Below are 26,391 nucleotides of genomic sequence, written 5' to 3' on the forward strand. Positions count from 1 at the left end.
CAGTTAAGGGTTAGGTGTACAATGACGTTTCATTCAGGCACCCTGTAGATAAGAAGTGTATTCCCATCCCCCGACAGATATTTGCTACTGTTGTATTGTCATTTTTTAATGTCAGGCAGGAAAGATATGTCATGCTTTGAGCCTAAATAAATAAATAAATAAATGTCACCCTTTTGGGCCACCAGCGTAGATCTTCTGTTATGCCGTTTTCATTCTTGTCATTACTGTCTAAATTTAAACTCTCTGAGGGTAGTGACTATCTATTTCACTCACCTTTTTATATAACCACCCAAGACATATTTGACTAGTTTTATATAAAGCTAACTTCAATAAAACATAACAATAATCAGAACCAATGATATTGGCCTTGTATCATGAACTAGACTAGAAGCTTCTTTACTTACCACCATTGCTCCTGTACTAAAACCTTGAAATATCAACATAACTTAATAACTCTAATGCCTGGAAATATCATGCCCTGAATGTTAAAGAGCCAAAGGTAGATGATTCATCTGTTTTTTAGATATCTAGTCCACTATGATCTCTTGAGAATAGGTAGAACTCTGTGATGTTGATGGAAAGCAACTGTATTACAGATGGAAAGAGGAAGTGCTTTGACAGTGCACTTTATTGAAGCACAGTATGCTACAGAACAGCAGTAGAACAAACCAGAGTAGGGACACCTGAGCTGTGCAGATGTTCTCTGTCTAATTTAAACCATCAGAGACACCCCAGCTCATCGTTCTTCACCACTGCTCACAATTCTTGTCAATTTCACATGTCAAGATCCTTCTCAGTTTCTTACTTCTTCTCCACAAGTAATCTTGTCTTCCGTCCCTCCCAGTCATCCACTCCTGTGGTTGTACCCTAGAGCTTCTCACTTTGTTTTTTGTTGTGTTTTTTTTTTAAGTTGAAGTCTCACTCTGTTGCCCAGGCTGGAGTGCAGTGGCATGCTCACAGCCGCTGCAGCCTTGACCTGCTGGGCTCAGACGATCCTTCTGCTTCAGTCTTCCAATTAGCCGGAACAACAGGCGTGTGCCACCATACCTGGCCAATTTTTAATTTATTGTAGAGATGCGGTCTCGCCAAGTTGTCCAGGTCAGTCTCGATCCCCTGGGCTCAGGCAGTCATCTTGCCTCTATCTCCCAAAGTACTGGGATTACCGGTGTGAGCCACCGTGCCTGACCGAGCTTCTCACTTTATAACTACTACAAACCTCTTGTCTCGGTTGCAGCCATCTCACTCACTAGTCACTGACGCCCATCTCTAGTTCACTCCTCTATTGCCCCGACTCCTGCCATTCCTCAGTTTTACTGCAACCTCCAATCCATTGACTTTGCTGTATTGTCACTACTTTGTACCTCCCTGGTCCTCCTTTGTCTCCTTATCCAGCTTAGATTCTGTCGTCCATCTTCATCGTTTGCTTTGGTGTGCTCTCGTTTCCTCCGTCACCCCTTGCCTTCATACCTCCCTGGAAGATCCTGAGCCTTCACAAGCTCACTTTCTTTCTACTCTGTCCTTGCCCCTAAACAACTGAGTGTAACCTGAGTGAAGCAACCATGCTGACTGGTCTCACTTTGAATTCCTGATCACATGGGCCGTTAGTGCTGCCCATACTGTTTCTTTGGTTCATTCCATTGTTCACTTTCCTAGATGACTGTTTCATAACATTTTCTTTTTATTTTTATTCTGATACTTCCAAAACCTTCATCCTCACGCTAACCTGATAACCTTGCTTCCTGTGTCACTAAGGGGAAAGAAGTGATCAGAAGAAAACTTCTCTGGCCTATCACTATAGCATGTCAACTAATACTCTGCCTTCCCTTCGTTTCTGCAAATGAACGGTCTTTTCTGCTGCCGAAGGCCAATCCCTCCATGTCCTTCCTACAAAGAGATGACATTCCTTCTGTTTGTTGTGTCATTGTTTTTCTCGCATCAGTCTCCTCTTTCTTGCATCATAATTACCTGCTCCACTTGTAGGGTTCATCATTTCTCAGCCCTTTTTTATAGCAGAACTACTCAGACTTTTCTATACTCTCTGTAGTTAGCTTCTCTACTCCCCATCTCTATTGAACACACCGGTCTAACACTAGTCCCCACTCATCCACATAAACAGTTTTTACAAGGTAACCAGGAACCTCTGAATTGCCAAAGATCAGTGATCATCCTCATTTCTCACTCAGCTTGACCTTCAACAATATTTGATAAAGATTGGTCACTTCCTCCATAAAACCCTTTATTCATTTGGTCTCTAAAACAGCACCTTGGTTTCCTTCTACTTACTTGGCCATTATTTTTTAGTCTCCTTTGCCGTGTGTCTCTCATCTTTCTGACCCCCAAGTTTTGGAGTGCCCCAGGTCTTAGAGCTCCAGTCCCTCCTTTTTGTATTCATTTACGTCTAGGGATACCATCTTTTTCTGTGTCTTTTGCCACCGTCTGTATGCTGATGGCCCTACACTTACATCTCAAGCCCTAACCTCTCCCCTGGCTCTGGATTCCTGTATATGATGGCCTTCTAATTTCCACCCGAATCTCTAATGAGCATCTCAAACTTACTATGGTCAAACCTGAACTTTGATCTTCAATGCTTCCCCACTCAGTGGTCTCCCTATTCTTCCAAATGCTCAGGCCAGAAAACTGAGCGTATTCTCAATCCTTACTCTTTACTTTCATTTCACAAATGAATCTGGCTCTGTCTTCAACGTAGCACTCAAGAGTCTGACTCTCATGACACCTTCATAGCACCTTCAAAGCCTCTGTTGTTTCTTCATGGATTATTGTAATCACATTCTCTAAATAGTCTTCCTACTTCCATCCTTGCTCCTATACAGTATGTTCTCCATAGAGAAGCCAGTATGATCTTTCTAAATGTAGGCTAAGTCACTCCATCTCATTTGGGATAAATTCTAGTGTTTTTCCTGGCCTGCAAACCACTGCCTGATATAGCCCCAGACTCCTTCTCACCCACTCTGCTGTGGCTATCCTCAGCCAGGTACTCCCTCCCCTGCCTCAGACATTTGCATTGTGGTTCCCATTTTTTCTCCCAGATATATGCATACTTGGCACCTTTGCCTCTTCTAGATTTCTGGTCACATGTCACCTTACCAAAGGGGTCTTTTCTTACCATCTTGTCTGTGAGAATAACCCTTCCATATCTCCCGTATTGTCTTTTTACCCTAGTATATTTTTTCTTCCTGGTTTGCTAAGGCCTGACCTTAGATACTGTATTTACTTATTGTCTGTCACCCCACCTAGATTGTAAGATCCATGTTTTGTTTGCTACTATATCCTCAATAGCCTTGAACAGTGTCTGGCACAAAATAGATGCTCAAACATTTCTTGAATGGATGATAGCTTTGTTCAGCAGCAGAGCTGTAGGGAATGCCATTTTCCAGTTTACATTCTTTTCCTTCTTTTCTGACTCTTGAATCCCTGTTCTGATTAGACCCCATGTCCAGTCAGTTCATCGTTGTCTTCTTTGGATTAGAGTCCTTTGCCCCAGTCCCCTCTCACGTCTCTGACATCCCCACCTCACCTGCTTCTCTGTTTCTGTTCGTGGCTTAGAGGAATTTGCAGAATGGTGTCTCCGGACTCATCATGCTGGCAATTTGTTCTCATCTTTGATGATTCAGTATGCTCATCACAACAGCCCTTCTGCAATTCTCCCTGGATTTAAGTTTCCAGTGTGACTTTACCACATCCTGTGTTGGAAAATGGCTTTGCTTTTTCTTTTGTAAACTGTTAGTTCTGTGTTACCTCCCTCTTCACTTCTTTGAACCTTGCAGTGTTTTGTCCCTGCAGTCACTTCCTTGTCCTCACTTTCTCAGTAGTGGTCTTCCTCTTTTCTGAACCTATATCTTCCCTCAGTGTTCTGAGACCACCTTGTCTCATAATACATTTGACCTTTGCGTGGGTTTAGCTGTAAGACTTCCCAGCTATTACCTTTTTGCTAGTTTCTTTTCCCTCTACTTTGAAACAAGCATAGGCCTTTTTTTGTAGGGAGGAGGCAGAACAAAAATAAAAAATGCTTCACTTGCTCTCTTCTTCCTTTGTTTTTGGAATGCCTTTCCTCCTCCCTCTGGCTAAACCCTAGCTATTTTCAAGGTTTATCTCAGATTCTCCCTGTTCTATGAACTAACTGTGCCAGTTTTTTCTCTTTTGCAGTGCTATTTCATACAACTTTTTTGATAAATACTCAAGTACTGCCCCGTTTTGGGGGGTAACTTCTTATTTTGATATAATTTCAAACTTGTAGAAAAGTTGCAAAATTAGTATAAGGAAGGCCTTTATGCCCTTTACTCAGATTCACTAATTGCTTACATTTTGTCTCATTTGCTTTATCATTGTCTCTACAATACATTTTTATAGAGATAAAATGATACACATATGTGCATATTTTTTCTTTTCTTTTTTTTAACTTTATTTTTAAAAAGCAAAGTTTATTAGAGAAAGGAAAGAGAAAAGAAAGGGAGACAAGCCAGAGCTGGCATGGGCAAGAGAAATTGCCCATGTTTTTTTCTTAGTGAAAAAAAGAGTTTCCATGTCAGAATGTGTTTTCTCTTGAAAAATTCCCTTTCTGGAATTATTCTTTTAGATTTATATGATTTATATACTATAGTAGTAACTGAGTTGATGATAATGTTGGTAGTTACAGAAGGTATGACATAGACTTTTTGAATATCAAGGTGTGAATTTCAGAGACTTGAACACAGAATGGATCAGTACTGTACAAGTAAGAATGATTTTCTTCTTCACAGTCCTGGAAGATATTGCTCTTTGGTGCAATAAACCTGATATGTACTGGCTTCCTGCTCATGTGGTGCAGTTCTACTAATAGTATAGGTATGTCACCATTTGTAATTTCTGTGGAGTTAGTTATTAGTTTCATTTTTATTATTCTGATTTTAAATAAAGGCACACCATTCTTTACATAGAATATATTATTCTGAAATGTATATAACCCAGTGATTTAAATGGCCCTGTAAACTGTAAAGTTTGGTTGATTTGTTAGGACATTATCATTTTTAGTGAGCTGCTAAAACAAAACAAAATCTATATGTGAAACTAAGATTTCTTTTTAATGTGATAGATTAAGACTTTATGCAGTTTATAAATAAGATTTTTGTGTATGTGTGTCAGAGTCTGACTCTATCGCCCTGGCTGGAGTGCAGTGGCACGCTCATGGCCACCTCAGCGTCAGCCTGCTGGGCTCTGGCAATTCTTCTGCCTCAGCCTTCCAAGTTGGCGGAACTACAAGTGCATGCTACCACGCCCTGCTAATTTTTTCATTTATTGTAGAGATGAAGTCTCACCAAGGTGCCCAGACTGGTTTCAAACCTGTGGGCTCAGGCAATCCTCTCACCTCAGCCTTCCAAATTGCTGGGATTATAGGATTGAGCCACTGTGGCTTGCCTATAAATAAGATTTTGAGGCTTGTTGATTTTTTTTCTTAAAAAGGGAATTCTGTGATTTTTTTCTCATGTCTTGACTTCTTATGTTTTTAAACATTGTTCTTTTCTACGATTCAAATAATACACTTCAATTAGTACTGAGGTGACAGCAGGCAGAAATATGGTCACAGGGCCTTGGAGCATGTACTGCTTCATTTTTCCTGATGGAGAAATTGGGTTCCACAGTAAGCTCCTCCGTTAACCAACTTTGGCTGCATGTCAAGTTTATTAAGTTTACTAGGTAATTACCACAATATGAGATTGACCCACGACATAAAACTTTTTTCGGTAGCAGATATCCCTGGTTTGAGCAGTTTTGGTGACTTGCTGTGTTTTATAACCAAGGATTCAGTAACATTTTAATTAGTCTTTTTGTTGTTTTGCAGCTTTAACTGCTTATACTTACCTGACCATTTTTGATCTTTTTAGGTAAGTTAAAAAAAATCTCTTTAATGTATTGGAGCCAATAAAGACTTTGTTGCTTTGAATTTATGAAGACATTTGCATAAAGGAAAGTAACATACTAAACAAATGAAGTAATCAACATAGGACATACACACAGACATCAACAATTAGAGATATAATAGACAAAAACATAATTTACATAACAACAAAAGATAAATACCCAGGTATAAACTTAATAAGATATGTATGCACTGTGTGAAAAAAACTTCAAAATGATTCTAAAGGACAAAGAAGAAGACCTGGAAAAAATGGAACGGTAAATCACGTCCTTAGATAGGAATACTTAGAATCATTTTAAAAAGTCAGTTCTAAATTAATCAAACTAGGCAAGCTTGTTCTCAATTTCATGTGAAAAACACTGAACAGAATAGAAAGTTGAGTAATAGACCTAAACACTTAGGAGAATTTATTATGTGATATTTTAAAGATGACATAAAACCCAAAAGCAATAAAATATGGATAAATTCAATTATATTAAAAATTTTAAATCTAGGTAGCAAATATTACCATGAACAGAGAACAACCTGAGAAGATATTTATAATTCATATTTTAGACAAAAGGCTAATTTTTTGGGGGGAGGGGTTGGAATCTTACTCTGCCCCCCAGGCTGGGATGCAGTGGCATGTTCACGGCCACTCCATCGTTGACCTGCTGGGCTCCCGTGATCCTTCCACCTAAGCCTTCCAAGTAACTGGAACTATGGGTGTGTGTGGTAACACCTGGCTCATTTTTGATTTATTGTAGAGACAATATGTGGTCCATTATGACTGTCCATTTCCTCCTTGTTGAGGCTGTTGGAGAAACAGGTGCTCTCCTGTTTTTTAAAAACTCGGCTTTAAGCCGGGCTCGGTGGCTCAGCCTGTAATCCCGCGCCTTTGGGAGGCTGAGGTGAGTGGATTGCCTGAGCCCGCGGGTTCGAGACCCGCCTGGGTAGCGAGACCTCATCTCTACAATAAATAAAAAAATCAGCCGGGCGTGGTAGCGCATGCCTGTAGTTCCAGCTACTTGGAAGGCTGAGGCGGAAGGATCGCCAGAGCCCAGCAGGTCGAGGCTGCGGTGGCCAGGAGCAGCCACTGCACTCCAGTCTGGGCGACAGAATGAGACTCCAACTCAAAAAAAAAAAAGAAAAATCAGCTTTATTGAGATATAATTTGCATACCTTCACAGTGACTTTTAGTATATTCAAAGAGTTATGCGTCCTTCAGTTTTATAACATTTTCATTACTCTCCAAAAAGAACTCACTCCCCTTAGCCCTTACTCCCCAGTCAGTCCATTTCCTCCTCAAACCCTAGGCAACCACTAATCTACTTTTTCTCTCTGTGAACTGGCCTGTTTTGGACATTACCTATAAATGGAATCACACAATATGTGGTCCATTATGACTGTCTTCTTAGCCTAATGCTTTTAGTGTTTTATTGTAGTATGTATCAGTACTTGCTCTTTCTTTTTATGGCTGAATTATGTGACTGTACCCATTTTATTGTTCACCATTTGATGGACACAAGACTGTTTCCACTTCTTGGCTATTAGGAATAATGCTGCTGTAAATGTTTAAGTTTTTGTTTAGACATAGATTTTTATTTTTCTTAGTTATATACCTGGGAGTGGAATTTCAGGATAATATGAAAACTACATGTTTAAATGTTTGAAAAACAGCCAGACTATTTCCCAAGGTGACGGCACCAATTTTTTTCTACTGGTAGTGTATAAGGATTCCAGTTACTCCACTTCCACACCAACACTTGTTATTATCTGTCTTTTTATTATAGCCATCCTAGTTGATGTGAATTGGTATTTCATTGTGCTTTTGATTTTCATTATCTTATTGACCAATGATGTTAAACATTGTTTTGTGTGTTTATTGGTCATTTGTATATCTTCTTTGGAGACTTACCTATTTACATTATTTGCCCATTTTTTACTTGGGTTATTTGTCTTTTTATTGTTGAGTTGAAATCGTTTATTACGTATTCTAGATACAAATCTCTTATCAGATTTTTGACTTGAAAAACTTTCTCACATTCTGTGAGTTGTTTTTTTGTTTGCCAGTGTTCTTTGAAGTCTTTAAGTGTTCAGTTTTGATGGAGTCCAGTTTCTCTCTCTCTCTCTCTTTGTGTGTTTGGTTTTTTTGAGTCAGGGTCTCACTCTGTCACCAGTGGCACACTTATGGCCACCCCCAGCGTTGACCTGCTGGGCTCAGGCGATCCTTCTGCCTCAGCCTTCCAAGTAGCTGGAACTACAGGTGTGTGCTACCACGCATGGCTAATTTTTTGATTTATTGTAGAAACGAGGCCTCACCATGTTGCCCAGGCTGGTCTCGAACCGCGGGCTCAGGCATTCCTCTCGCCTTGGCCTCCCAAAGTGCTGGGATTAACAGGCTTGAGCCACCGCACCTGGCTGATGAAATATATGCTATTTGTAATTCATATGTCCCATAGTGCATATGATGTATATATGCTATTTGTAATTCATATATCCCATAGAGTTCTAAACTTGAGAATACATTAGAATTACTTGGAAAGTCTCATTAAAATACGTACTGCTTCATTTCCATAGTTTCTGATTCAGGAGGTATAGGATTCAGGAGGGCTCAAGAGTTTGCATTTATAGCATCAGGCGAAACTAATACTGCTCATTTAGGGACCACACTTTTGAGAACCAGTAGTCTGTGTAATCAAATGTTAGGTCTCCATAAATAGGGCAAAGCACTGAGTATATTGATATGGGATAGAGATATGGGATAAGTGGAAAAAGCAAGATACACCATGGTGTGTATAGGATACTGTAATTTGTACTGAAAAGGAGAAAGAAATAAGACACACATGCACAGCCAGACATTACACTCATTTGTTTGTATTTGCATAAATATTCATGGAAGGATAAACAAGAAACTGATAATAATGGTTGCCTCTGAAAGTAAGGCTCAGTGGCACGAAGACAAAGTTAGAATTTTCCCACTTTACATCCTTCTGCAAATTTTTTGTTTTATTTTATTTTATTTTATTTTATTAGTTTTGAGTCAAAGTCTCCCTCTGTTACCCAGGCTGGAGTGCAGTGGCACCATCACTGCTTACTGCAGCCTCCACCTCCTGGGCTCAGGCAATCCTTCTGTCTCAGCCTCCCAAGTAGCTGGAACTACAGGCATGCGCCACCGCACCCGGCTACTTTTTTTGAATTTTTGTAGAGGTGAAGTCTCACTATGTTGCTCAGGCTGGTTTCCACCTCCTGGGCTCAAGCAGTCCTCTCACTTCGACCTCCTGAAGGACTGGAGTTTTAAATTATGTAATTAAAATACTAATTCAAAAATAAATGTTACCTAGGGGAATAGTTATTAATGTTACAACCACATTTGATAATAATTAATAAGTAAAATTCAAAAAAATAACAACGAGGGGAAGGGGGGCATACTTCATCAACAAGGGTACCTGCATAATAGAACATTTGTATCCCTTACCCTGAATTGTACCCCACATCTTTAAAATTAAAAATTAAAAAAAAAATACCAGTGGGACCCTAATGTCCTGAAGTCCATAAGTAAGCTATTTTCTCTCCTTTGAAGAGGCTTCTCTCTTTGGGGCCACAACTCCCATCCGTGTCAACTCTCGATTCTTAGCATCTCAGAAGAAGGAGGCGTGTGGTCCAGGTTCATGAGGAGGCTCAGAGGCACAAGGAGAAAGTGGCACCTGGTTTCAGAGCACTGTGCTAATGAATGCTGTTGGTTTACATAGAGGTGCAGAAGTACATTGTAATGCAGAACATTAATTCCCAAAGGATGTTCTGTTTTGTTTTTTGAGTCGGGGTCTCACTCTGTCACTCAGACTGGAGTGCAGTGGCAAGATCCTGGCTCACCACAGCCTCGACCTCCTGCACTCTAACAGTCCTTCCTCCTCAGCCTCCCGAGTATTTGGGATTACGTGCCACCACACCTGGTTATTTAAAAAATTTTTTGTAGAGTCTAGGCCTCACTATGCGGGGACTGGTCTCCAACTCCTGGGCTCAAGCAGCCCTATTGCCTCAGCCTCCCAAAGTACTGTTATTACAGGCATGAGCCACCACAGCCAGCCTCCAAAAATATGTTATTAAACTACAGAAATTGATAAGAATTGATTTATACATACAAATAGAACTAACATTTTGAATTTTTTTTAGTGAGTGAGTGCTGATTTATTACATTTATAGAGTAAGGCAAAGTAAACTAGATGAAAACACCATATTTCAGCAAATATTATATTCCAACAATTATAAGATAAATACTCATTTTATGTGTTTCCAAGAAAGAGAAAAATGCTACCAATTCAACTGTGATGCACCACACACTGTAAGACCCTGATTTTAGGGTTTCTACAATGTAAAAAAATACTCTTCTTAAAATTGATAATAAAGGTTTCAGAGACTTTTCATTCATTTTTTTAAGGGTGAAATTTCAAAAATCAGTATTCAGACACACTGAATTTTTCAGGTTTTTTATTATTGGCAAATCTCATCAACATAAAATTTAATTATAAAAAGAAAAATTTTATAATTTATGCTTCAGTAATATATTTCTTTCTTTCCTTTTTCCTTTGTGCCCAGGCTGAAGCACCGTGGCACAATCATGCCTCATTGCAGGATTGACCTTTTGGTCTCAGGTGATCCTTCCACCTCAGCCTCCTGAATAGCTGGGACCACAGGCATGCGCCACCATGCCTGGCTAATTTTTAATATATTTTTTTATAAAGACAAGGTTTCACTATGTTGCCCAGGCTGATCTCAAACTCCTGGGGTCAAGCAATCACCTCAACCTCCCAAAGTGCTAGGTTTACAGCTGTGAGTCAGCACACCCAGCCAATCGTATATTTCTGACCACAAAAACTCACTCAGTCTTTATCCAGTCCAGTTTTGAAAGTCATCTCTGCCTTCAAAACCAACCAGATCATTAGCCTAGCTTCCATGTAAATACCAAATTCTGGCTGCTTATTTGCATTGCACGTGAGGTTAGTGGACTGAAAACTTGGTCATGATGAATGTGAAACTCCGGCAGGGAATTAGCCAGGACTCTTCTGGTTGTAGCCATCAGACTTCCACTGGAGCTGTCTTGGGGGAGCAGGGGTGGAAGACCCTCAATTTTATAGGTTCAGGGGTGTTTCACGGAATCTGCGGGCAGCTTTGCTAGGCTCCAAGACCAGAACTCTGTAGGCGTCTAACTTGCCCTCTCCATCTTGCCTGTCTGCTCCCTATGCGTGGACTCCTTGGAGCTGTAGGTCAGCTTTCCTTGCTCCCACTCCAGGGATAGAAATAGAGATCCTGCTCTAAATGTTCCAGGTGGCATTTCTGCTCAGGAAAGCAGACAGTTAAGCCTGGAATGCCATGGTTCAGCTCCACATTTTCCCGGAGCAGAGTTTGGGCCCAGCTTAGGTTGGTGCTTCAGGTGCCCACCTGTGAATGAGTCACTGCGGCCAAGAAGCAGGGTCACAGGAGAGCATACCAGGTCCCACTGTGTGTAGATGGGGCTTGAGGGTCAGTTAATAACAAGTGATGAGTCATGAGCTGGGAAGCAGCCTGTTGACTCCCTGCATCGTGGCCTTTCGTATTCCCATTAAGGGTTACAAAAGACTTCCACCTGGATGTCTTCAAGATCCTAGGCTTAGGGGTATGACTTAAGGATGCCTTTTCATTAATCAGGTACCTCAACCTGTTTAATTGGTTCTAAAACAGATTGTTGTTACTGAATTTCACACTGTAGTAAGTTATTTTAGAGTGAATCTCCTCTATACTTGGAACATAATCTTGGAATATAAGATTCTTATTCAGAATGTTGTCAGAGCGTTACTAATATTTTGTTTAACTTCTTTTTTTTTTGAGTTGGAGTCTCACTCCATCACGCAGGCTGGAGTGTAGTGCTATGCATGCTTACAGCCACCCCAGCGTCGACCTGTTGGGCTCAGGTGATCCTTCTGCTTCAACCTTCCAAGTAGCCAGAACTACAGGCGCGTGCTACCAAGCCCAGCTATTTTTTTAAAAATTTATTTATTGTAGAGATGAGGTCTCGCCAAGTCACCCAGGCTGTTCTCGAACCTGTGGGCTCAGGCAGTCCCCTCACCTTGGCCTCCCAAAGTTCTGGGATTACAGGCTTGAGCCACTGCGCCCAGCCTTGTTTAACTTTTAACAAATATTAATGCTTATCAAAGTTAAAATGTATTGTATCTGCCTCGGGTAAAATATATTACCATTATTGTTACTATGCCATTTTTTAGCATTTTCAGTTATAGAAACCATTTAGGGTAAATAGCATTTATAGAGAAAGTATGAGTTTAGGTTCTGTTTAACTGACTTAATGATATATTATAAATTTCTTCACGTGTTAAAACAGTCATCTTCCAAATATGCCATGTATCAGTATGCTCATTGTGATTAGATGATAAATGATTGGAATTGTTTATTTATTCTAATAAATTATTAGAGTAATTATTAGCTTTGTCTATGCAAACACTGATAACTTCCAGCATCATAGGAATTCTGAAAACTTAATTTATCTTTGCATATTCTCTTCTAGTTCTGGTTCTAATGTTAAATTTATTTTTCTTTTTTACTTAGTTTAATGACATGTTTAATAAGTTACTGGGTAACTATGAGGAAACCCAGTCCTGTCTATTCATTTGGGTAAGTTCCAGTTACTTTATTTTCTGATCATTTATGGCTACTCAAATAAGCATTATGATAGGCAGCAAAGAACTAGCTAGAGTATTGCTGGAAAATAAATGCTGCCTGCTTGGTGAATGATCAAATAGTGAAAATAGATAGAAAAGCGTCTTCCAAAAGAAACCTAAATATTTTAAATATAAATCATATAAAAATTAAATGTTCATATTAGGTTCTTTTTATTTTAGGAACTTCTTATTTTAGCTAGTAAAAGTATGAAGGATTTTCATGTCAGTATACCATCTAGATGTTAAAGTAAATGTAATATAGTTTAATATTATACATTGGTATACATGGAGTCTCACTCTGTTGCCCAGACTGGAGTATAGTGGCATGTTCATGGCTATCGCAGCCTCAACTTGCTGGGCTCAGATAATCCTTCCACCTCAGACTTCCAAGTAGCTGGAACTACAGGCATGCGCCACCATGCCTAGTTAATTTTTTGATGTATTATGCCAGGTTAATTTTTGATGTATTGTAGAGATGTCTTGCTGAGTTGCACAGGCAGATCTCTCATCTCCACTTCCCTAAATGCTGGTATGAACCACCACGCCCGTCTTAGAGATGTATTTTTATCTAAGACTTAATTTGTGATAGCGGTGGATCTAACAAAGAATTTGTTATTTTCTAGTAATCTTTTCTACCAGAGGGTTTCAAAAAAATGTATTAAAAAATGAGTTCCAGCTGGGCTCAGTGGCTCAGCCTGTGATCCCGTGTTTTGGGAGGCCGAGGTGAGTGGATTGCCTGAGCCTGCGGGTTCAAGACCCGCCTGGGCAACTTGGCAAGACCTCATCTCTACAATAAATAAGAAAATTAGCTAGGCATGGTAGAGCGCGCCTGTAGTTCCAGCTACTTGGAAGACTGAGGTGGAAGGATCGGCGGAGCCCAGCAGGTCGTGGCTGTGGTGGCCGGGAACATGCCACTGCACTCCAGTCTGGGCAACAAGAGTGAGACTCCAGCTCGGAAAAAAAGAAAAAAAATGAGTTCCTTTCAGGTTCAAGGATTTGAAATTTGAAAGAAGAATTTTACTTCAGTAAAAGAAATTTTTGAACCAAACTTATCCTTCTTCTCTACTACACCATGCTGTCTCTTGGGATTGCATTCTTTTGAACAAAGTCAGATTGTATGTACTCAAACAATGGTGTGAAGTAAACATGAAATGTTAATGCAAAATAAGAGTATTCATAAGTGTCACTGAAATTTGATAGACTTGGACAATCACTATAACAGTCACTGTGAGGTATAGATAGCCATGTGAGGAAATCTGTCACTCTTTGAGTCAAATATTTTGTTTGCAAGTGACAGAAATCTAAACTAAAGTAGTTTGAGGGGAAGTGGGGACTTTGACACTTTATGGAACCAAACTCAGAGAAGACAGTAACTGGCACAGGCACAAGGCCACTGAGGACGTTGTCTCTTTCTTACGGCTCAGGCCTGCTTTTCTCTGCATGCTGGGTGCAGTCTCTTTCCTTCAGCAACCCGGAATGGTCACTCCTAGCAGGACTTAATTCACACCCTCTCACCTTCATCCTAGAGAAGAAAGGACTCTTCCCCAGCCCTGGTTCAGAAAGCCATGAGAAAGGACGACTGCTTGGTCCAGCGTGGCACAGGCGTTAGCTGAGTTACTGAGGGCGGCAGATGGGCACGGAAGGACCTGACAGCTCCCATTTAGGCCCACCTGCTTAGAGTGAACAGGAAAGGAGGAGTTGATTAAACAATAAAGTGAAGAACGGAAATAAAATTGCAGTCAGTCACATAACTTGCTGTGTCGAAAATATTGAATGACTTCAAAATCCAGCTCTCCAGATCTGAGAACTACCTAGAGTTTCAAACTAACCCCCTGACAACTTCACATTTGGTGTCCTTTTTTATTTTTTATTTATTTCTATTTTTTATTTTTATTTTTATTTCTTGAGTTGGAGTCTCACTCTGTCACCCAGACTGGAGTGCAGTGGCTGCTCCCGGCCACGCAGCCTCAACCTGCTGGGCTCCGGTGATCCTTTTGCCTCAGCCTTCCAAGTAGCTGGAACTACAGGCGCACGCTACCATGCCCGGCTCATTTTTTAAATTTATTGTAGAGGTGAGGTCTCGCCAAGTTGCCAAGGCGGGTTCCGAACCTGCGGGCTCAGGCAGTCCACTCGCCTCAGCCTCCCAAAGGCACGGGATTACAGGCTGAGCCACCGAGCCCAGCTTATTTTTTTTTTTGAGTTGGAGTTTCACTCTATCGCCCAGGTTGGAGTGCAGTGGCACGTTCACGGTCACCCCAGCCTCGACCTGCTGGGCTCTGGTGATCCTTCCACCTCAGCCTTCCAGGTAGCCGGAGGTACAGGCATGCACTATCATACCCAGGTAATTTTTTGTGTATTGTAGAGACAAGGTCTCGCCAAGTTGCCTGGGCTGGTCTCGAACTCGCGGGATCAGGCAATCCACTTGCCAAAGTGCCGGGATTACAGACTGAACCACGGAACCCTAATTAGTGTCTTAAACTTATGGTAGAATTCATGGTTTCTTCTCCCCAAACCTTTTCCTATGTGGTTTTCCCCATGTCAGTAAATACCACCAGCACTCATTTGTTCAAGCAAAAATTGTAGGAATTACCCATCACCCACATCTCACCTATCAGTGGATTATGTCAAGGTATCCTTTGTCACACCCAGAATTTGCCCTGTCCCCATTCCCATCTCCCAACCACCTTTCCTGACCAGACGGCCTTCATTTCTTGCCCTCCGTGGTGGCTGACGCCCTCACTCCCCATCGTGTGTCTGCTCTTGCCCTGCTGTAGCCTGTTTTTTGTAGAGCAACCCGTGTTTTTCTTTTTGAACCTAAATCATATCATCATGCTTCTCACTAAACCATCCAGCTGTTCCCATCATCCTTAGGGTAAACTCCCGCCTTCTTTTCCTGACTTACAAAGCCCTTATGTGAGCTGCACCCTGCCTGCTTCTCCTCAGCTTACCACCCTCATGACCAACCTCCTTCCTATTATTTGAACGCAGTTAACTCATCCCTGCCTCAGGGCCTTAGAACATGCTCTGCCTAAATGTTCTAAGCCTAATCATTGCAAGATTAGCTTCATCTTGCCATTCAGATCTTAGTGTCACTAAGTGCTAGTTGTCATTAAGTGACTCAGTGGCCCAGTCTATAGTAGTCATCTGGCGAGCCTCCTGTCACCTGAGATACTGGAGTTCTCTGTATGGTGCTTACCAAGTAAGTTATTTGTTTTCCTGTTCTCTTTATTTATTTATTTATTTTTATTTATTTATTTTTTGAGTTGGAGTCTCATTCTGTCGCCCAGACTGGGGTGCAGTGGCCGCTCCCGGCCACCGCAGCCTCGACCTGCTGGGCTCCGGCGATCCTTCCGCCTCAGCCTTCCAAGTAGCCGGAATTACAGGCATGTGCTACCATACCCGGCTAATTTTTTGATTTATTGTGGAGATGAGGTCTCACCAAGTTGCCCAGGCGGGTCTGGAACCCGCGGGTTCAGGCAATCCACTCACCTCAGCCTCCCAAGGTGCGGGATTACAGGCTGAGCCACCAAGCCCAGCTCCTGTCCTCTTTAAAACATAAATTTCATGAAAGTACGGGTCCTATCTTGTTTTCTTTTATATCCTATGTAGTTTGATGAATTTTAGGAAATGAATACATCTCTCTAATTACTATCTCGATCATGATATAAAACATTAAAGCCCCTCAGAGCCTGCCTTCATGTCCACTCAGAGTCAGACCCTGCCAAAAGTAACCTGTATTCTGTCCTCTATTACTGCAGATTAGTTTTGTCTGTTTTGTTTGTGTGTTTGTTTGTTTTTAAGTCAGAGTCTCACTCTGTCGCCCAGGCTGGAGTGCAGTGGCACACTTACGGCTACTGCAGCCTCGACCTGCAGGACTCAGGTGATCCTTCCTCAGCTGGAACTATAGGTGCACACTACTTGCCCGACTTACATTTTTTTTTATTGTAGAGATGAGTTCTCAACAAGTTGCCCAGGCTGGTCTTGAACCCCTGAGCTCAGGCAGTCCTCTTGCCTAGGGCTTCCAGAGTGCTGGATTACAGGCTTGAGCCACTGCGCCCAGCCTGCCTGTTTTTTTAATAACAAAGATGGGATACAGTATATACTCTCTCATGTAGCAGTTTATTCTTATTTATTACTCAAATATTCCATTATGTGCATATAGCACAAATGGGGTACTTGTTTAACTGTTGAAGGACATTAAGGTGACTTTCAGCTTTTAGCTGTTAAAAATAAAACTACTTATGAACATTTTTGTATATGTCTTTTGGTACACACATGTATTACAAAAAAAAATTTGGTACACACATGTGTTACTCATTTGTTCTGGGTATGTATCTTTGAGAAGAATTAGTCAGAATTTGCTATTTCATTAGAAGATAATACCAGTTTTCCAAAGAGGTTTTACTAATTTACACTCCCACTGAGAGTGTTGGAAAGTTCCAGTAGCTACATGTTCTTGCCAACAGTTTGTGTATTTTTTTTTAAAAAGCCATTCTATGGTATGCAGTAGTATCTCATTGTGTTTGTTATTTTTCTTATGACTAATTGAGCATCTTTCCATTTGTTTATTAATCATTCAGATTACCTGTTTTGTGAAATGTATGTTAAAAACTTCAAACCTTTTTCCCTTTTTCTTTTTTTTTTTTGAGTTGAGTTGGAGTCTCACTCTGTCGCCGAGACTGGAGTGCAGTGGCCACTCCTGGCCACCGCAGTCTCGACCTGCAGGGCTCCGGCGATCCTTCCGCCTCAGCCTTCCAAGTAGCTGGAACTACAGGCGCACGTTACCATGCCTGGCTAATTTTTTGATTTATTGTAGAGATGAGGTCTCACCAAGTTGCCCAGGTGGGTCTCGAACCCGCGGGCTCAGGCAATCCACTCACCTCAGCCTCCCAAAGGCGCGGGATTACAGGCTGAGCCACCGAGCCCAGCTTTTTCTTTTTTCTTTTCTTTTCTTTTTTTTTTTTTGCAGCCTTCCAAGTAGCTGGAACTACAGGCGCACGCTACCACGCCTGGCTAATTTTTTTTTGATTTATTGTAGAGATGAGGTCTTGCCAGGTTGCCCATGTGGGTCTTGAACCCGCGGGCTCAGGCAATCCACTCACCTCAGCCTCCCAAAGGCACGGGATTACAGGCTGAGCCACCGAGCCCGGCTCCCTTTTTCTTATTAATTGCTAGATTTTCTTTATTTGTTATCTTCTCCTTCTCCCAGTTGCCTTTTTTCTCTTAATGATATTTGTTGATGAGTAAAAGTTTTTACTTTCAATAGTAAATTCAGTTTGTCAAACTTTTCCTTTGTGGCTAGTACTTATTGTGTACCTGTTAAGAAATCTTGGCCTCTTCAAGCTCATAAAGATACTCTGCTCTGTAATCAGCTAGAAGTCTTTTTTTTTTTTGACCTTTCATATTTAGACCTATAATCCAACTGGAATTGATTTTCAGTATGGTGTGAGGTGAGGTAGGGGTCAAGACACATTTGTTTCCATGTAGATATGCAATTAATAAAATACCTGTGCCCTGTGCAATGGCTCATACCACTGTAATCCCAGCACTTTGGGAGGCCGAGGTGGGAGGATTGCTTGAGCCCAAGAGTTTGAGACCAGCCTGGACCTCGTCTCTACAAAAAAAAATTAAAAAACAAAAGTTAGGCAAGTATGTTGGTATGTATCATCTACTCAGGACGCTGAGTTAGAAGATTGCCTGAGCCCAGGAGATTGAGCCATGATTGTGCCACTGTACTCCAGCTGGCAGCAGAGTGGAACCTCAACTAAAAAAATAAAAATAACATTTATTGAGGGGAAAAAAAATTACCCTTTTTTTTTTTTAAGATAAATCAGGAGACTTTGTATGTGCAGGTCTGCTTCTGGATTCTGTTTTCTGGCTCAGTTTGGTGTGTCTGTCTGTCCTTGCTTAGTACTGCCCTATGTTAATTATCATAACTTTGAAATTAGTAAATAAGTGTTGATGCCTGGTAGTGTAAATCTTTCATCTTTTTCTTCTTCAAGATCATCTTTGTTTTTTGTTTTGCTTGTTTTTTGAGTTGGAGTCTCACTCCGTCACCCAGACTGGAGTGCAGGGGCACGCTCCCAGCCACTTCAGCCTCAACCTGCTGGGCTCCGGTGATCCTTCCACCTTAGCCTTCCAAATAGCTGGAACTACAGGTACGCACTACCACGCCTGGCTAATTTTTTTTTTTTTTTAATTGTAGAGACGAGGTCTCGCCAAGTTACCCAGGTGGGTCTCGAATCCGCGGGCTCAGGCAATCCACTCGCCTCGGCCTCCCAAAGTGCTGGGAAGACGGGCTGAGCCACCAAGCCCAGCCCAAGATCATCTTTGTTTTCCTTCACATTTCACACTTCCATGTGTATTTTATTTTATTTCATTTTGAGATAAGGTCTCACTCTTGCCCAGGCAGGAGTACAGTGGTGCAGTCGTAGCTCACCGCAGCCTCCAGTTCCTGGACTCAAGTGGTCCTCCTGCCTCAGCCTCTGAAGTAGCTAGTACTGCAGGTACCTGCCATTATACTCAGGTAGTTTTAAAACTTTTTGTAGAGACAGGGTTTTGTGATGTTGACTAGGAAGGTCTTGAACATCTAGCCTCAAGCCATCCTCCTGCCTTGGACTTGCAAAGTGCTGAGATTACAAGTGTGAACCACCATGCCTTGACTCCATGTACATTTCAGTATCAGCTTATCAATTTCCACAAATAACACTGATACCTTTGCACACTTATATTATTTTCTCTAGTAACTTGAAGGAATACTTATTTCATCTTTTTTTTTTTTTTTGAGTTGGAGTCTCACTCTGTCGCCCAGGCTGGAGTGCAGTGGCCACTCCCGGCCACTGCAGCCTCCACCTGCTGGGCTCCGGCGATCCTTCCACCTCAGCCTTCCATGTAGCTGAAACTACAGGCACACGCTACCACACCCGGCTAATTTTTTATTTGTTGTAGAGATGAGGTCTCGTCAAGTTGCCCAGGCGGGTCTCAAACCCACGGGCTCAGGCAATTCACTCACCTCAGCCTCCCAAAGTGCTGGGATTACAGGCTGAGTCACCAAGCCCAGCCTCTTATTTCATCTTCTTTTGTTAACCTGCTTTTTTCACTCATGTTTTTCCATGCCAATAAATACATTTCTATTAAATTTTTAATAATGCATAATGTTCCATTATTGATTCCAACATTTTTCCTTTACAAACAGCAATATGATGAACATCTTTAATTATTTTATGTTTTCTTTACCTTCGTGGTTATTTTCTTAAGAAATTTTAAGCATTGATACTTACCATAAATATTGAGTACCATTAAACTATGTTGTAGGAAAAAGTAAGACAACGTCCCTGGCCTTCAATTTACAATCTTGGAATTATACAACATATTCATAATTAACTGCACTTATGTATAGAAATGAGAAACAGTTTAATAAGAGGTTAAAATTATGAACCCTGGAGTCAGAGTGCCTGAGTTTGAAAACCTTACTCTTTACTTGCTATATGACTCTAAACAGTTACTTTTTATCTTTGTGTCCTAGGTTTCTTGTCTTTTTAAAAAATAATAAGTGAACTAGGTTTGGTAGCATGCACCTGTAGTTTCAGCTGCTCAGGAGGCTAAGGTGGGAGGATCACTTGAGCCCAGAAGTTTTGAGTCCATCCTGGGCAACATAACAAGACTCCCATCCCTAAAAAAAAGAGTAGATAAAGTAATCCTCAGAAGAGGTTCAGAGGTTTAGATGTGGTAATATATTAAGCACTTTGGTGTCTAATGCATTATAATGATTATTTCTAGAACAATAAGGACCATAAGTGGGTCCTGGGAATCTTAGTTTTAGTTCATTTTAACTTTTATTTATTTATTTTTTTGAGTCGGAGTGTCACTCTGTTGCTCAGGCTGGGGTGCAATAGCACGCTCAGGGCCACCCCACTGTTGACCTGCTGGGCTCTGGCGACCCTTCCACCTTAGCCTTCCAAGTGGCTGGAACTGCAGGCACATGCTACCACGCCCGGCTAATTTTTTATTTCTTTTATTGTAGAGACAAGGTCTTGCTGAGTTGTCCGGGCTGGTCTTAAATCGTGGGCTCAGGCAATCCACTCACCTCGGCCTCCCAAAGTGCTGGGATTACAGGTCATTTTTATTTTTTGCTGGGAAAAGCAAGTCTCCGGCTTGGGCCAAAGGAACTCTCTCTTTCAGGGTCCTGGGAATTGTACAAATAGGCACTGTCTTTTGAATCTGTGATTTTTGTTGTTTATTATCCTTCTAGAAACTCTGTAGTCTACTCTAACAGGGTTTGGCTTATAGTAGACTGCTGTACTGCATGTTAAGTGAGTGAATAAATGAATGTAAATATGTTCTAGAGAGACTGACTTGTGAATTGAAAGAATCATGATGATCTAACTAATTCTCTGATTTCAGGTTTGAAAGATTAGAAGTCCTGGCTGTATTTGCCTCCACAGTCTTGGCACAGTTGGGAGCTCTCTTTATATTAAAAGAAAGGTATGTTTACCTGTGCTGTTATCCTAAATCCCACCCATGACACCTTTGGAAACATGAAAGAAGCCAGTGAGATGCATCTGGATTGAAGGGCATGCAAATTAAGATGACGCATTGATAGTACAATTTCTTCATGTTTCAGACTTTTCTCCTTTTTTTTTTTTCGCTGCTTTTATTTCCTTTTTTTTTTTAAGTGGGAGTCTCACTCTGTCACCCAGGCTGGAGTACATTGGCATACTCACGGCCACTGCAGCCTCTACTTGCTGTGCTCAGGTGATCCTTCTGCTTTAGCCTTTCAAGTAGCTGGAACCCCACGCCAGGCTAACTTTTTGATTTACTATAGAGATGAGGTCTCGCCATGTTGCTCAGGTTGGTCTCGAACCCGTGGGCTCAGGCAATCTTTTTGTCTCTGCCTCCCAAAGTGCTAGGATTAAAGAAGTGAGCCACCATGCCCAGCATTATTTTCTTTTTTGATGCTACTAAACTGACTCATAGATGGGGTGAATGGAAAAGTGGGATTCGGTTAGACTTGTTTGATGCTCATTACAAACCCATTAAAACAGGTTTAGTAAAGATTGACGTTTTGTATTAAGGATAATTTGTGACTCTCCTGCCTCATCACAACCAATCAATAGTGGGTTCTAGTATTTAAAGATTTTGTGGCCAGGCGCGGTGGATCAAGCCTGTAATCCCAGCACTTTGGGAGACTGAGGCTAGAAGATTGCCAGAGACCAGGGCTTCGAGACCACCCTGAGCAACTTGGCGAGACCTCGTCTCTGCGATACATCAAAAAATTAGCTGGGCATGGTGGCTGCGGTTCCAGGTACTTGGAAGTCTGAGGCGGAAGGATTGCCTGAGCACAGCAGGTCAAGGCTGCAGTGGTTGTGAACCATGCCACTGCACTCCAGCCTGGGCAACGGAGTGAGACTACAGCTCAAAAAAAAAAAAACAGATTTTGTGAACTTTAAGCTAGACTAATTATAGTTTTAATTTTATGCTTTATAGGACTTATTTAATACATTTTTCTTTCTTTTAGTGCAGAACGCTTTTTGGAGCAGCCTGAGATACACACGTGAGATTTTATTTTTGATATAACATATAGTTTACTGTTAAGTTTAATTCCTAATTATTAATCAATGTATTCTTAAATAGTGCTTACTTTGACCAATATCAGAGTATGGCAATGTACATTTTCACTGGTACTTCAAAAACAAAACCTCCAACTCCCAAGACTCTACACCCTTATCAGTTCCCAGGGCCTAGGTGTTTTCATACTACACAGAAAGGTCTTTCTACCTTGGCTTTAGGTTCGTCATTATTTCCAGAACCACGTCAACACACTAAGACATCTCCCTCTAGTCTTCTATAATTTCAGTTTTGACCTTCAGAATCTTTTCATGAACCTATAGAAAAGAGAATTGTATGTATCAACCACATCATTGCCAACTCCATGGACCTTACCTGTTCTGATCAATTTAATTCAGGAAAGTCTGACTTGTCCAGTATTGTAAACCAAATGCCGTTCACATTTAAACAGAGTTATAGCAGCGATTTCCTGTGAGAAGATACTGTTGATGATGAGAGTCCTGTCTTGCCCTGTAAGACGGAGTAATAGGAGACGGGACATGAGATATGGGCTAGAAACCAAGTTCAGATTCTGGCTCTGGAAATACCAAACCATTGAAGCAGATCGCTCTACATTCCCTTCTCGTAGTCCCTACACACGAAAATTAATCCTGGTATTACCAAGAAAAAAATAAAGGTGAATGTTATTATTGTTCTTTTTAGGGGAAGATTATTAGTTGGTACTTTTGTGGCTCTCTCTTTCAACCTATTCACGATGCTTTCTATTCGGAATAAACCATTTGCTTACGTCTCTGAAGGTATGTTTTCGATTTACTATTAATTTAAAAAACTAGTTACTCTCACATAAAAACAAATCTTTTGTTTGTTTCACTAACTCATAAGTCAATGAGAAAATATATTCTGAAATAAGAGAGAACTAGCCCAAAGATTCTCAAGTCTTCTTTAATTGGAGAATTATAAAACAAAATCTCATTAGTTCAAGTTTAAAATAACATTATTTTAAAACAGGCAGGAATGATCTATATATTAAAGTATAAGTGATAAAAAATTACATTTACTAAGAATGTCAATGAGATTTTAGGTATGTAATCTACCCAAGGAAAGTCCATTGTAAGCATTTTAGAGCCATCAGTATACTTAGAATAGTTGATATGCTAATTGAAAATAATTGCATTATGTTAATTAAATTTGTTCCGAGGAACTTCTCTTTGACAGTGGTGGATGGGCATGTATTTGCAAGTAGTACAACTTTATTTCTTTTGAAATATACTATTATCTTGAAGTCTTTACAGCTTTTCACTTCAGCAGTCTAAATTATGGGCATTTTTCAGTAATTGCAGACTTTTGGAATCTCACTAACCCACAAAGAGTTAACCATTAACTGATGGAGAAGTGAGGTGGAAACAAGTGGGATGTGTGTGCAGACCCACACTTTGAAGCATGGAGAGGCGAGATTGGTGGGGTCTTTCTAGGTCTCACAAATGTGACGCAAGGTAGTCAAGGGAAGAATGCTTTCCAAAGCCCCTCAGGTTTACACAGCTTCATGAATGGTATAAAGATGAATGGTATTTGTATGGACTAGTGTTTAAGAATTACTGCATGAGGCCAGGCTCAGTGGCTTAGCCTATAATGCCAGCACTTTGGGAGGTTGAGGCGAGTGAATTGCCTGAGCCCACCACTTCAAGACCAGCCCGGGCAACTTGGTGAGACCTTGTCTCTACAATAAATAAAAAAATTTAGCTGGACATAGTTGCGCGCACCTGTAGCTCTAGCTACTTGGAAGACTGAGTTGGAAGGAGTGCCAGAGCCCAGCAGATCGACGCCGGGGTGGCCGTGAGTGTGCCACTGCACTCCAGCTTGGGTGACAGAGTGAGACTTTGACTGAAAAAAAAAAAAATTACTGCGTACATTAGAAAATTAGACAATGAGACTTGTGATCATCAGAATTTTTATAAATGTATAAAATATTACTATAAAAAGGTATTTTATAATTTATAAAAGTAATATAACACTCACTCTAGAAATTTTTTTTAAAGTCCAAGGGTTTAGAAACACTGTCTCTCTGTAAAGATAAGAAAGACACAAGAAAGAAAAATACTGCTAATCTTATGGCCCAGAGATAATATCTGTTAACATTTCTATTTTATTCCTTTCACTTTTTTGTGTGCACATGTATGTATCATTTTATGTACTTAGAATTATATGTATTATAGTTTTATGTCTGGCTTTTGTTTAGCATGTTTTGAGTATTGCCTCTCATTAAATATGCCTTGAATGCAAATGATTTTTGAATTCTTGTATAATATTGTCATATGGATATTTTTAAACATCTTTTAAATATTGCCAACTTTTCCTTTTATAAATAATGCTATAATCATCTTATATCAAATTTCTTGTCTGCTTTTCTGATTCTCTGTAGGATAAATTCCCAGAGAAGGAATTATGAACTGGATTAAAAATATAGTATTTTTTAAAAAAAGTTTTGATATATGTTGCCAGGTTTTATTTTCAGAAAGATTATCAAGTTTGTATTTTCATTAGCTAGAAATGAAGGCTCCCAGAAACGATCAAGATTTGTGGCATTAGCTAGGCATGGTGGTGACACGTACTTATTGTCCCAGCTACTCAGGAGACTGAAGTGGGAGGATCAGTTGAACCCAGGAGTTCCAGGTCAAGCCTGGGCAGCATAATAAGACCCTGTTTCTATTAAAACAAAAATAAGCCCAAAAAATTGTAACATTACTTGAAATTTGAGTGGAAAATAATATTAAGCACTTACTATATGCCAACCGCTGCTAAATTCTTTGCAAAGAATAACCCATTTAATTCTCCCCATAATCTTATGAATTAAATAATTTTATTATCCCCATTTTATACTGAGGAACTGAGAGAGTAAATCATTTACCCAATGTCTCACACATCTGGGCACAGCTGGTATGTGAAGCCGGGTAGTCTGCCATCTGAGTTTTCTTTTCACTGCTCTACTGTTCTTTTGTATAAGACTTGCCAACCTTTTTTATATAATGGACATAAAATGGATATTTCTGTAGCACCCTGGGATAAATGGAGAAGGATACTGAGCCTGGTGGCTGCTTGTCCAGGGTTAGGGTTAGGGCTAGGGTTAGGCACTGACAGGTGCATTAGATGCACCCAGATGCCCACCTGACTCTTTTGAGAGCTGAAGGAATTCATAATTGATAACACAGATGGAGCAACCCTTATCTGAAGTGCTTGGGATCAGAAGTGTCTTAAATTTTTGGATTATTTCAGATTTGGGGATATTTGCATTATATTTATGGGTTGAGCATCCCTAAACTGAAAATTCGGAATTTGAAGTACTTCAGTGATCATTTCCTTTGAGCTTCATGCTGGTGCTTAAAAAGTTTTGGAGTTTGTATTTTCCAATTAGGGATGCTCAGCGTGTACCTGGAACCCCTTCTCAGCACACTGGTTAGGAAGCTCTGCACTGCAGTATAAAGAATCTTTAGCACTTAAAATCAGTATTAACAGTGACATATCTAAGTTCACTGATTCCTTCCGGCCAACTGTAGATTGTAGTTGAAACTGCTTTTGACTCCTGGATTTGAGGAGAAGTATGTCCTTTTGTAATATTACTCAGTTACTGCCAAACTTTTAAAATGAAAGAACTCGAGTATTTCTGGTAGTGGTTTTTTTCTTCTATGTAGATAATTTAAGTATTTTCTTCTTAAAGCTGCTAGTACGAGCTGGCTTCAAGAGCATGTTGCAGATCTTAGTCGAAGGTAAGATGTTATGGAGTTTCATGATATGCATAATTTAAATACAGAATGCACGTGTCACAGGAACGTACGTTAGTCATTGCTGAGGTGACTACGTGAACCACGCAGGTCAGACTCTTCTCTACTTTTTCCTACTTTTAAAATTGATAATAAAAGGAGAACTTTACAACTGAGAGTTTTGTTTCCGAGGTCTCTTTGCTTTCTTTAAGTACATTATATGGTACTAAACTTTTACAAGGTTTTTGTCCGTATCACGTGAGTTCTGCTGATGAATACTCTTTCTGTTTGTCGTAGCTTATGTGGAATTATCCCAGGACTCAGCAGTATCTTCCTTCCCCGAATGAATCCATTTGTTTTGATTGATCTTGCCGGAGCATTTGCTCTCTGTATTACATATATGCTAATTGAAATCAAGTAAGTATCTTTCATTGCTGTCAAGTGTGTTTCAATTCCTGGGGCCTCA

At 40.5% G+C, this 26,391-nt stretch overlaps 1 protein-coding gene across 2 annotated transcripts in view; it reads left to right on the forward strand.

Moving 5' to 3' along the window:
• The window catches only part of SLC30A6 (solute carrier family 30 member 6), a 54,649-nt gene that overhangs the window by 8,341 nt on the left and 19,917 nt on the right, over window positions 1-26,391 (forward strand). The window contains exons 3-10 of one of the 2 annotated variants that reach the window (XM_008071813.2): window positions 4,758-4,842; window positions 5,837-5,879; window positions 12,491-12,556; window positions 21,007-21,087; window positions 22,121-22,156; window positions 22,873-22,967; window positions 25,883-25,931; window positions 26,223-26,342. In XM_008071813.2, coding sequence (XP_008070004.1) covers window positions 4,758-4,842; window positions 5,837-5,879; window positions 12,491-12,556; window positions 21,007-21,087; window positions 22,121-22,156; window positions 22,873-22,967; window positions 25,883-25,931; window positions 26,223-26,342 — 575 coding nt within the window. The remainder of the gene's footprint in view (window positions 1-4,757; window positions 4,843-5,836; window positions 5,880-12,490; window positions 12,557-21,006; window positions 21,088-22,120; window positions 22,157-22,872; window positions 22,968-25,882; window positions 25,932-26,222; window positions 26,343-26,391) is intronic. The other variant, XM_008071815.2, reaches the window with a different exon arrangement.

Source organism: Carlito syrichta, unplaced genomic scaffold, assembly GCF_000164805.1.
Source record: "Carlito syrichta isolate Samal-C Ts95f unplaced genomic scaffold, Tarsius_syrichta-2.0.1 Scaffold314733, whole genome shotgun sequence".
In the NCBI taxonomy this organism is placed as follows: Eukaryota; Metazoa; Chordata; class Mammalia; order Primates; family Tarsiidae; genus Carlito; species Carlito syrichta.